Raw genomic sequence first — 12642 nt, 5'->3', positions numbered from 1 at the left:
AATGAGCAGCAGGGAAACCTTTATCACGTTTTTGTGGATTTCAAAAAGATGTTTGTCAGTGTGGCAAGCTTTATGGGCCACCATGTGGAAGTAAAACATGGGCAAGAAACTAGTTCAGACCATTGAACAGCTGTATGCCAATGTCGACAGTGCGGTACGGATCAATGGTACCATTGGAGCGTGGTTTTAAACCACATTCTGTGTGAGAGAAGGTTGCATTCTCAAACTTTATTCAAAATCTTCCTGGAAAGGATCATGTCCGGAACCCTGGAGCAAAATGAAGGTACAATCAGCATTTGGGGACACAACGTCACTAATCTTTGTTTGCTGCCGATATTGCCACATCAGAACCAGAAATCATGGCCAGGATACCTCAAACTAAAGCCACACTTGCCAGACTTAAACCCATCTGGAGGGACAAGAACATAAAGGTGAAATCAAAGATCAGACTCATGCAAGCGCTGGGTAGTTCCAACTTCATTTTTGCTTGTAAGACATGTACTGTGTAGATGAAAACTGATGTGGGATGGTCACGTCACAAGATCATCAGTAATGGCCAAGATTTTTCTCCGGGGCACAGTCCAATGGGACAGAAGGAGACGATGACCAAAATAGAACTCGGCCAACAACATGAAGGAATGATCTGGTGCCAACTTTGCCACGACCCAAAAACAGGCCAGGAACCGTCGACAGTGGAGAAAGATGTCCTGAGTTGCGTCCTCATTGGTGCCCTGAGGACCAAGGCAGTTAAGGGAACCATAAAGCGAAAGTTAGCTTTTACTTGTCTAGAAATTACTAGCAGACCTACAGATAAATATATTATATAGATAATTAGATGTATAAAGGGTGGATATCTATTTCATTAATGTGTTCATTTGTCCATGTGTCCCTATGGTATTGGGTGTGTCATACCTGTCAACCTGTACATTTTTGCCATACAAAGTATGTTTATTATGCATTTTAAGACGTGTACGACGTACAAGAAAATCTGTACGGATTAACGCAAATTTATTAATTATGGGTACTATCCGGTATACACCGACAATCACGAAACGGCAAATCAATCAAGTCAAACGAGTTCGCCGCGGTATCGTTTTTTTCGTTGCAAACGAAGCGAGCGTTTGATGCTACTGTACGTATGCGTCTGCCGCTGTAGTGCCTAATTTCGACTCCCCTACACCCCCCTCGCGCGAACACGCATTCTGCTGCGCTTCCAACAATAGCAATCGTATTCTATATAACAAGCTTATTAAAACAATGAAGCTATTGTCGGAAGCGCAGCAGAATGCACGTTTACGCGAGGGGGAGGATGTTGCAGGGGAGTCGAAATTAGGCACTACACATCAATGGTTGATATAGTAGTTTGGTTTGCAAAATAGAAATGCCGACTAATTTTTTCCTCCAAAAATATTTTTATTTACAAATTTGTATTTAAAGTGTTATTAATGGATATTTTAGTGACGCTGATTACAATTGTTCTTGATTTTATTTTTTATTTTTTTATTATTAAGAATATGTACAGAATGATATAATGAAACACATGTAGAATATAACTTGTTAAACTGCATAAATAATCACGTTTGAAAAAAAAGATGGTGCAAACTATTTTGTATTTTTTAAGGGATTTTTTATTTTCATTTTCCTGTACAAAATACAAAATAATCGTACACCATGTTTTTTTTTCCGGAATGATGCATGATGGGAATCCCCAGGCGGCAGACGCATGCGATTGACAAATTTGCGTTTTTCCGCGCAAATTTCCTTGTACGTTGTACTCGTCTTAAAATGCATAAAAAACGTACTTTGTACGGCAAACCCGTACAGGTTGACAGGTATGGTGTGTAAAAAGGACTTAAGTACAGTTAACTTTGACATTTTCCGTGCCTGTACAGCCACCTATTGGTTTCGGGATGCAACTGCGTAAGGGGACAAACGTGTGTGTGCTTGTGTAAAACGGCTGCGTTCATGGAATCAGGACAGTCAAAATTAATCCGCGGAATGAACACGTACTTCTGGGAACAAAGTTTGTATGCAACAACTTTAAAACAGTTTCTTTCAATTGAATAATGTAATTCGTAGTTGAAAGCCCTGCTGTCCCATTGAGGTTTTCAACATTCATGATTCGCACCGTGAAGGAGAATGTACACTTGTATGCTCTGAAGATCTGCTGGTGAAACTCGTTGTCGATGGATACCAAAGAGGGTTTTATTTTTTTGCATTTTTGTGGTGTCGCGTGGTGTTTCACCCCCTCTGTCTGTTTCTCGCTCACTCTCACTCTCTATTTTGGTGCTGCTTCGCGCTGCCAAGCCCCTGACGTCATGCTTCACTGTTAATGATTAGCATGTGGAAACTGGCCGCGCTAGTTTGGCTGCATTAAGCCCCCAAATATAGCCGGAACTCGATAGTCAATGCCTTCAAAATTAAAGCTAATATCCAACACAAAAAACAGTTAATGGCTAGCAAAATGTTCAAGTCTGTTCATGCAGATATGTTCTTTATCTGTCGATATTTCCCTGGAACTGATGCGAAAGAGGTCATCGGTGATCTAATCAAGATTAGATTATTACTTATGTGTGTACACACAGCGCTAACATATCACTCTGATTAAAACTTAACAAAATGTCAAATATTTGAAGTTGTATAGACATTTTATGCATATATGAATATGGTTTAACATGACAGTGACTTATGCAATACATTATAACATGTCATTATGACAATGGCGGACCTTGCATTTTAAACCGAGGCCCACCTCCAGCCTGCATAAGATGTATGTTCAGGAACAAACCAGATCTTTGAGCTGGCTCTTTGAAAGTGACACCGGCCCCGCCACGTTCCTGGTTCTCTAGGACCGCCGCTGCAGAGCGCAGTCCTCTCAGCGAGCCGGCAACGTAGACGGCACCAGAGAGGGGGAGTGAAGGGCCCCGCGCATTTCAGAATTCTTCAAAATTTGATTTTTTTCATGTTCAGCATTTGTATTGTGTGCAACAAAATGTTATTAAAATGAGGAGGTGGCCCACTCGCCTGACATTTCACCTATTGGTTGATAAGTGCAGCACGCCGGCTGAGTGGTTAGCGCGTCTGCGGCACAGTTCTGAGGTCATGAGATCGAACCTTCCTGTGTGAAGTTTGCATGTTCTCCCCGCGCTTGCGTGGGTCTCCGGTTTCCTCCCGCATTCCAAAAACATGCATGTTAGGTCAATTGGCCCGGTCCAAATTGTTCTAAGTGTGAATGAGCGAGTGAGTTGTGTGTCTCTGTGTGCTCTGCATTTGGCTTGCAACCAGTTTAGGGTGTCCCCTGCCCACTGCCTGAAGATAGCTGGGATGGGCTCCAGCACCCCTGAGACCCTACTAAGGATAAGCGGTGAAGATAATGGATGGTTGATAAGTTACAAACAAATCACTAAACCAATAGGTGAAAAGCTTAGCCAGTTTGATGCGCCCCCTCATTTGTAAAACATTTTTGACAAAATACACAACAAAATGAACAACATAAACGACAAAATGCATAAATATATGAATACATTGCATTTGTGTCATATTTTAAGGTATTACATGATTAATTTATTTGTTTAGCTATTTAAATAAGCATGTATTTATAGGTTTCTTATTTCTTTATACATTTTTTATACATTTATTTCTACATATGGCATGATTGGTCCTTTTTAATCTTAGGGAGTACAGTACATTTTTTTGATTGTCAAGGTCACTTTATTTTATGTTTGACTCTGAATTCTATATTGCATTACTTGCGTTGCAAAGTTTCAATAAATATTTGACATTACAAGGCTTGGGGAGTAACGGAATGCATGTAACGGTGTAATGTGTTTAGGATACCAAAAAATGTGATGGTATTCCGGCACAATTACAGAAAAAAGACAAAGAAATTATATGTATATTTACTAAAAATAAGGATTACGTTGCAGGATTACAATTTTAAATTTTACTCAAACGCAGATTTATGTTGCACACTTCAGGGGGCAATGATGAAGTCCGGTGTGCGTTGGTTTTGACTCTTTTTATACTTTTACACATTCGCATCAGCTCTGTTTACGTTCGCCTTGTCCGTTTTCACAAACACACACACACACACACACACACACACACCAGTGCGCTTACTCTCGGCTCTCCCCCGCAGCTGCCCCGGGCACCTGAGTACAAAACATATGTATGAGTAAAAACAGAAAAGTGCCATATAATTAAAGTGCAACTAACAAAACAACATCAAATAAACAAGTATAAAGATGAAAATTAACTTGAAACTGCAATTTGATGCTTTGGGACGTGTACCCCCTCTTCCACTGCATCCTTTCAAGCATCAATTCGTTCACTCCATGCACTCATTCACATGTCCCATTTTTGCATATAAATAATGTGCTCAAAGACAAATTATCCATCCATTATCTGCACCGCTTGTCCTCAGTAGGGTCGTGGAGTGCTGGAGCCCATCCCAGTCATCTTCGGGCAGTGGGCAGGGGACACCCTGAACCGGTTGCCAGCCAGTCGCAGGGCACACGGGGACAGACAACTCACTCGCCCAGTCACACCTAGGGACAATTTGGACCGGCCAAATCACCTGAAATGCATGTCTTTGGAATGTGGGAGGAAACTGGAGTGCCCGGAGGAAACCCACGCAAGCACGGGGAGAACATGCAAACTCCACACAAGAAGGTTAGATCTCATGACCTCAGAACTGTGCCGCACATGCGCTTACCACTGCGCTGCCGTGCTGTCCGAGACGAATTGTGTCTATCATTTCAATCCCTGACACTAGGTAGACAGAGAGCAATGATAAAAAAGAGTTGTTGGAAATTTAGAAAGTGAACACTTTGTTTTTAGAACAATATTGGGTTCTTGTAGGCGGTGTCCTTAACTTGAAATTTTGCTACTCCCTGCCACCACCGCCTGAGTTAAAGTCATGATTGCAGCCTCAGTCAGCTCATTCCTCAAGAACTGTACTAACAAACTCTTCTTTTTATAATCTCGAGAACGAGGATGAAACCCCTCTCCCAGCAAAATCTTTCCTGCTTCATAAAGTTTTGCGAGTCCCAGAATAGTGCCTCTAAAAGTAAGATAAAAGAGAATAAGTACAGTGCTTTTTTTTTTTTACAAAGCCTCTTTGATCTTAGTTGGGCATTGCTAACACATACTTAATATATAAAATATTCTACTTTCCCCTTTTAAAAGACAAAATTCAGCCAACCTTTACTGTGCTCTAAATATGAACCAAAGCAAAACATCTTTTGTCTGCCATGTGAAAGAATGTTTTATTTTTCTCATCACACTATGCAGACTCATCAAAAATAGACAAAGAAGATTTGCCTCCAGGAGAAGTTTCAAATATTAATCAAGATATTTCTGTTTTGGCTTACAAAACATCCTCGGTAGGTAACAATTGTAGCTTCTTAGTGCTCTATTTTTCCCTTTTGTTATTTTATTATAAAAGGTAGTCTATAGTCTGTACAGCCCTTTGAGACTTCTTGTGATCAAGGGCTATACAAATAAACATTACTTGACGATACAAAGTGGTTAAACTTTGAGCACTTTTTGTTGGATTACAAGCAACTACTTAATATTGGTTTCCTCTATTTCTTTTCGAAGGTTACATTGTTAATGTATGTGAAATAAAATTTGGGATTTAAGTAATTCAAAGTTTTTGAATGCACTACTCTCCGGTCTCCCGAAGTCCAAAATGCTGGAGCGAGCCTTTTAACTAAGACGAGAAGGTTTGACAACATTACCCCGATTTTAGCTAACCTGCATTGGCTCCCTGTTAGCTTAAGGTGTGATTTTAAGGTTCTGTTGCTAGTATGCAAAATCATGCATGGACTTGCTCCCTCATATCTTTCAGATTTAATTTTTCCTTATGTTCCTGTCCGGAGCCTTCGGTCTGAAAATGCTGGTCTACTAGTGATCCCAAGAGCCAAGAAGAGACCCGCAGGTTTGAGAGCGTTCTCCATTCGGGCCCCTGTGCTGTGGCATGCTCTTCCCCCGGAGATTCGATCTGCAACCTCAGTGGAAATGTGTAAATCTAAGCTTAAAACACTTCTATTCTATAGCATATGAATAACCTATATTTTATGTTGACAATATGTCTGTAGTTTGCAGTAGTCTTTGATCTGTGCAGCCCTTTGAGACTGTGATTAAGGGCTATACAAATAAAATGACTTGACTCGACTTGAAAGAAATCAAGTTACATGAGTGCAGTATTATGGTACTTGGATTACGTCAGATTACATTTTTCAACAGGGAACTAGTAAATGTATTGGATTTAATTATTAAAGTAACCCTCCCAAGATTGGACATTACACACTCCAATTTTAAGGAACATGCTTAAAAGTTACACAAAACCAAGTGGCAGCAACAACTGCTCGTCTTATTTTGAAATCGGTACCGAGATGTTCCACCGCATGTTACGTTGACTTGCCGAGAGCATTTGGAACAGGCGCAGGCCGACCTGGAGTGGAGAGACAGAGGAAAAGTTAGTCAAGATGGCAAAAGCCACAGAACCGGAGTAAAGGGGCACTGCTCATCCAAAAGATTGCTTTTTTGCCCTCCCCGATAAAAAACAACGATGCAAAGCAGGCATCAAGGTAAAAACTTTCCAAATGTATCCCGTCTTTACGCTCCGCAGTTGTCTGGTATTTTCCGACTGGATTGCCAGTCGAGTGTCTCCTTTCGCCACGATTTCCTTTTAAATCAAACTCATTCGCTAGATGATTTATCTACAAAATATTTCATTTATATATTCTTCAAAAAATAAGTTGAAGATAAGTTAGGACACGTTTGCTACTTGTTGACGCAGCAGAAGGTTTTTGAATCAGACAACTGAATACTCGCAATTTTGGCATGCTATATACAGTCGAGTATGATTGATAACCCACAAACTTGGGAATAAAGGACGTAATGTGGCCCGTTATCTAGTAGTTCAATGCTTTTTGTAGTTATTCATCAACGAAATGTAGGACCAATCCTGGCACAAGTAGAAATATATGTAAAGATAAAACAATATCTACAAATATACCTATATAAATTAATGAACACATAAGAAAATCAGGAAATACCTAAATATATGACATTAATGCAATGTTTTCATATACAATTATGTATTTTGTCATTTAATTATTCACTTATTTATTTTGTCATCGTCGTATTTTGTCGGTGTTGTATTTTGACATAGCAAAATGTTATACAAATGAGGGGGGCGGGTCAAATTGCCTGAGCTTTTCACTTATTGGTTGATCGTCACTGATCCGCCCGCTCATTTAAATAACAATTTGTTGTGGGAAAATACATCGATAAAATAGATTTACGAAACACAACTAAAAACAACAAAATGCCACGACAAATCATGTCAACGAAACACAACGAGATAATACAACTATCAAATGCAATGACGAATTACAGCAACAAAATACAACGAAGGAATACTTAAAAAATACATCGACGAAATACATTGACGTAATGCATTGACAAAATACGTAGATGAATGACAACAGTAAATCACAACACTGATATACGACGAAATACATCGAGGAAATACATCGACGTAATGCAACGACAGGACACATCAATGAAAGACAACATCGAATCACATCGACGATATACAATGAACTCAAAGATAAGTTTGAACATGTTTGCGACCTGTTGGGGTATTTTGCATCAGACACAAAATATTCACAATTTTGGCATGCTATATACAAGTCGAGTATGATTGATAACCATCAAACTTGAGAATGAAGTCGTGGAGGTAAAGTGGGCCATTACCCAGTAGTTGAGTCCTTTAAGTATTCATCAAGTATTTGGAGAACCAATGCTGCCATAAGTAGAAGTAAATGTGTAAATTAAAAACTACAGACGCTCCCCTACTTACGAACGAAATACGTTCCAGACGATCGTAAGTTTAATTTGTCCCTAAGTTGCTTCAGTGCTATATATTTTGTATGGAATGTATGTTTAAGATTTATATAAGTTTGTCTAAGGTTTATATACGTATGTTGAAGACTTTTATAAGTAAGTGTTTTGTATTAAAAATATATGCAATGAAATAATATGCTCTATAAAGATAAATAAAGAGAAGTTTAACTTACTTTTGGAAGATGGGCTTCAAGAGTTAGGTGACTTTCGCCTCCGTGGAAGCTTTCATATTCCACTTTCATTTCAAATGAAATGACTTGCCTCTTCTTTACACTTGATACCAACCATATTGAATGGATGCACAAGATCTCATCTCATCAGCTGCACCGCTTCTCCTCAGTAGGGTCACAGGGGTGCTGGAGCCCGTCCCAGCAATCATCGGGCATTGGGCAGAGGACACCCTGAACTGGTTGCCAGCCAGTCGCAGGGCACACGGGAACAGACAACTCACTCGCTCATTCACACCTAGGGACAATTTGGACCGGCCAATTCACCTGAAATGCATGTTTTTGGAATGTGGGAGGAAACCGGAGTGCCCGGAGGAAACCCACGCAAGCACGGGGAGAGCATACAAACTCCGCACAGTAAGGCCGGGAGCTGGATTTGAACCCACGCAGGAGGTTCCCACGACCTCAGAACTGTGCCGCACACGCGCTAACCACTGCGCCGACATGCTGCCCGGATGCATAAGATGTTAAACAATAAAAATGTCAAAGGTATTAGCGTGCTGGAGATACAGTATAGAATGTTTACTCATGAACTCGGAAGAGGAAGCGGATTTCCTCTTCGGGGTGGATGCTAGGTGAGCTCTCACTGCGCCACACGCCGGTAGCGGCAGAAAGAAGCAATACAGCACTGTCCTCTACTCGGAAAAACATGCACAATGAGCAATTCGGAAAAAACACTGGACTATGTGTAATGTAAGATCAAACATCAAACATTCCGGTTGTATCCAGCAACTCTGTTTGACCCTCACCCCCCTCAGCTTTATATGTACCAAAATCGGGATGAAATCACTTGACTTTGGATTGCTACAGAGAGATGTGCAATTGTCACATTTTATTTCGGAGCCATATGTACTCATGAAAAGAGCCATATATGGCTCCCGAGCCATAGGTTCCCTACCCCTGCTATATACATTAGATAATGCTTGATAACCCACAAATTTAGGAATCAAGGAGGTAATGTTGGCCGCTATCTAGTAGTTAAATACTATTTGTCTTTATTCATCAACTATATGAAGGACAGATACTGTCATACGAGAAATAAATGGATCAATAAAAAGATACCTACAAATATATACCATATAAATGAATGAACACATAAATAAATCACATATTCCCATAATATATGACAGAAATGCAAGTTATTCATATTGTATTTTGATGCATTTTGTCATTCATTTTGTCATTGAAATATTTTTGTTGTTGTAGTTTGTCTTGTTGAATTTTGTCACAACATCTTATTCAAGGGGGTAGGTCAAATTTGCTGAGCTTTTCACCTATTGGTAGATCATCACTGATATGCCCTCTTATTTGAACAACAATTGGTTGTGACAATATACATTGAAAAAAATTCATCTGCAAAATTCATCGGCAAAATACAGCGCTGAAGTACAACACCGAAACACATCGCAGGAATATAACAAAGTAATACAATGACAAAATACAACGATGAAATACAGTAATCCGTTATCACGGTTAATGGGGGGCAGAACCTCCCGTGAAACGTGAAAGTCCGCCAAATAAAAACCTTTATTTATTCATTTATCAAGTTAATTTTCATTACCTTACTCAAGAACAAGCCCAATTTAAGGGCTCAAATATTTGTTTAAGAAACAAAACTATTATTATTATTTTTTTAAATGTTTTTATAAATAACTTCTGTACTGTCAAATTATGATTTTTAAAATCATTTTGCTGTTCTAACTATGGATTTAGGACATGATCCACTATACTTAAGATGATACATTACAGGGCCTTTGTGAAAAAACTGCATTTCCCTTCCGGTTGTGTCCTACAGGGAGCTACTAGGGAGCAGGACATGGCTTTTGAGCAGGTTTAGCGGATGGAGAGGTCTGTTTGTTGGCGATAGAAAGCATCTTTCTCTGTTTAGCCAAGACGAATGCAGCACTCAATGCACGATGAAAATCCACTGAGCAGTGAACCAGCGATAACTGGAGCGCAAAGAAGCGAGGTGTCTTTGTACAACGACAAAATACAAAGACTATATACAACGACGATATATAATGACGATGTACAATGACGATATACGACAAAATGCTGTACATGAAAAAAAAAATAGTGAAATAAATAAATTACTAATTGACAAAATCCATAGATGAATAAGTAGAATTTTTGTCTTATATTTAGGTATTACTGGATTTTTTTCATGCGTTCATTTATTTCTTACGGAATATATTTGTAGGTTATTTATTTATACATTTATTTCTGCTTATGGCAGGATGAGTCCTCCATACAGTTACATGCACACACACTCACACTCTCGGTGGTCACTCCTTGGTGTGCTGATGAAGCAAAGTGACAGGTTTAGAAAAGGACTACTAGCTTGTGGCCACTGTCAGCTCCTCGCCTACGCGCCTCCAAACACAGCAGCTTCTTTGCCTCCACACAAGCCAAAGTAAATGTTTAGAAGCAGTGTTGGAGCGTTACTGAAAAAAAAAAGTAATCAGTAACGGTTAATTTCTACTTCATTTAAAAAGTAATCGCTTCACCCCTGAATTACTGACATTTAAAAAGCAAGTTACTCAGAAAATTACTATCTCGTTGAAAATTACTGTATAAGCTTGCATTGAAGCCGACCACCTAAAATTGCTTAAAATAGACTTATAATAAAAGAAAAAGAAGAAAAGATGTACGCCAACCCGTGGAAGCGGTAAAGCCTTCATATTTCTTGTGTAATCCCGAGAGATTGCAACGAACACTTAGCTGAGACATTCCATATTCATATTGTCTATTAGCTTCAAACCACTCAAAGATTTCCTCCCGAGTACTGTCTAAGATGGGGGTTTTTTCCAGGCATGCCATATTGCACAAATTATTTTACTAATAAAAAAAAACATACATTTAGATCATGGATACCGTAAAGTCTGTGCTTACATTTGCACCTTTTAGTTTCCGTTAGTTTGTTGTTCCTCTTTTCCCACGCTCCCTCCTCCACGCGCTGCTTACCATTCGCTTCTGGTGACACACTACCAATTTGTGCATTTAAGCCGACCCCTTAAGTTCAGAATTTTATTTTATAGTTGTAAAATCAGCTCAGATGCGAGTATATATGGAGGAGAATATATCAGTAGGGAAAAATTCTTGCACTCATGTCACAGTAAGTGTATTTTATTTTGTAAGGCCATATAAACATGCCAACTCCACTTTGACGACGTGATTAGGGATGGGATGCTGGCAGACTAATGGTTCATCAATCCGGCCTAGCGAGGGGGGAAACGGGTACCGATTAGATGGTGTTGAAATTCGTATACTGTTTTAAGAAGTAATGGAGTAACCACATTTGATTTACAAATGTTTATCAATAACACATCGTAGTATTTGTTATGGAAAAAAAGTATTTGTGTTCCAGGAATGTGTTACTTTGTAATATATTACTCCAAACACTGTTTAGAAAACAATTCCCTCTTTTAAAACAAAACAGCCAAAGTTACTTCAGCCCGCACGCGTGCGCATTCCCAAGCATACGCCTGCCTGCGTTTTGTAGCAAAACCGACCGACGTCCTTCCTGTGGGTCATTCTGGGATGCAGCGCCGGGAGTAGCCGACAGACTGCTGTATTTTTAGGAATGGGTGGATACCAGAAGCGAAAATAATTTATTTTTGTCCCAGCAATGAATACCACGAGCTTAAAGGCATGGGCGACGGCGAGGAGGCGACCTATAAATGCCCCTTTAGAGCAGCTAGGTTCCAAAGTGTTGAAGGCTGAAGCAAAAGGGCCTCCGTTACGTTTTTATGGAAACTTGGGTAGGGCTCATATGACGATATTGTGACCTAACTTTTCTTTTTTTTCTAACCTACAGGCCCGCAAGTGGTTCCTTTAAGAATATACCAGTGATGCAGATGCTGATGAGACATATTTGGAGGTGGAACGTTGACTCATCAAATATAAATCCCTCTGTGGGTGAGTAATTAGCTGAGCGCAAGTTATAACAGCCAGCATTGAGAGGAGCATCATCATCTTCTCGTTGGAGAACAAATCTCCTTCCAAAGGAATACTTTGTGGAACGACACCTTGGCACCAACAAGACCATCATCTTGCTGATGCCATAGCTGAGAATGGCCTCACGCATCTTCATCTGAATCCAACCAACAATCGAATATCCAAATAACCTTCCTCATTTTTATCCAGAACGTAGTTGGAAACTTTAAGGACGATCTCACTGTGAGTCCCAATTCCCCCAACTTTCCCGCCCAAACCAAAAGTGCTTTGGGAAACCCATCAGCACCGGTGTCTCCCTGCTGCCCGATCTCCAGACCATGATGTTTCGCGATCAGGTGGGCATACTTGCCAGCTGGTTCAAAGGATGGAATGAGTGTGAGCAAACAGTGGCTCTGCTGTCTTTGCTGAAGAGAGTGAGTCGGACCCAGGCTCGTTTTCTGCAGCTCTGTCTGGAGCACTCCCTTGCAGAGTGCACAGAACTGCAAATTCTGGAGGCAGATGCCAACAATCCAGGTTGGTCAGCAAGCTTTTCAGAACTAAA

At 40.0% G+C, this 12642-nt stretch overlaps 1 protein-coding gene across 3 annotated transcripts in view; it reads left to right on the top strand.

The window, feature by feature from the left end:
- The window catches only part of samd4a (sterile alpha motif domain containing 4A), a 72323-nt gene that overhangs the window by 1207 nt on the left and 58474 nt on the right, over positions 1 to 12642 (top strand). Inside the window, exons 1-4 of one of the 3 annotated variants that reach the window (XM_088334158.1) lie at positions 3230 to 5068; positions 5293 to 5384; positions 5852 to 6593; positions 11962 to 12614. In XM_088334158.1, coding sequence (XP_088190284.1) covers positions 12419 to 12614 — 196 coding nt within the window. In that variant the 5' untranslated portion in view covers positions 3230 to 5068; positions 5293 to 5384; positions 5852 to 6593; positions 11962 to 12418. Of the gene's footprint in view, positions 1 to 3229; positions 5069 to 5292; positions 5385 to 5851; positions 6594 to 11961; positions 12615 to 12642 lie in introns of those variants that run through there. The other 2 variants (XM_088334157.1, XM_088334159.1) reach the window with 2 other exon arrangements.

Source organism: Urocampus carinirostris, chromosome 4, assembly GCF_059441175.1.
Source record: "Urocampus carinirostris isolate Australia breed hairy pipefish chromosome 4, RoL_Ucar_1.0, whole genome shotgun sequence".
NCBI classification, from domain to species: Eukaryota; Metazoa; Chordata; class Actinopteri; order Syngnathiformes; family Syngnathidae; genus Urocampus; species Urocampus carinirostris.
This window is presented reverse-complemented; position numbering and strand designations above follow the sequence as displayed.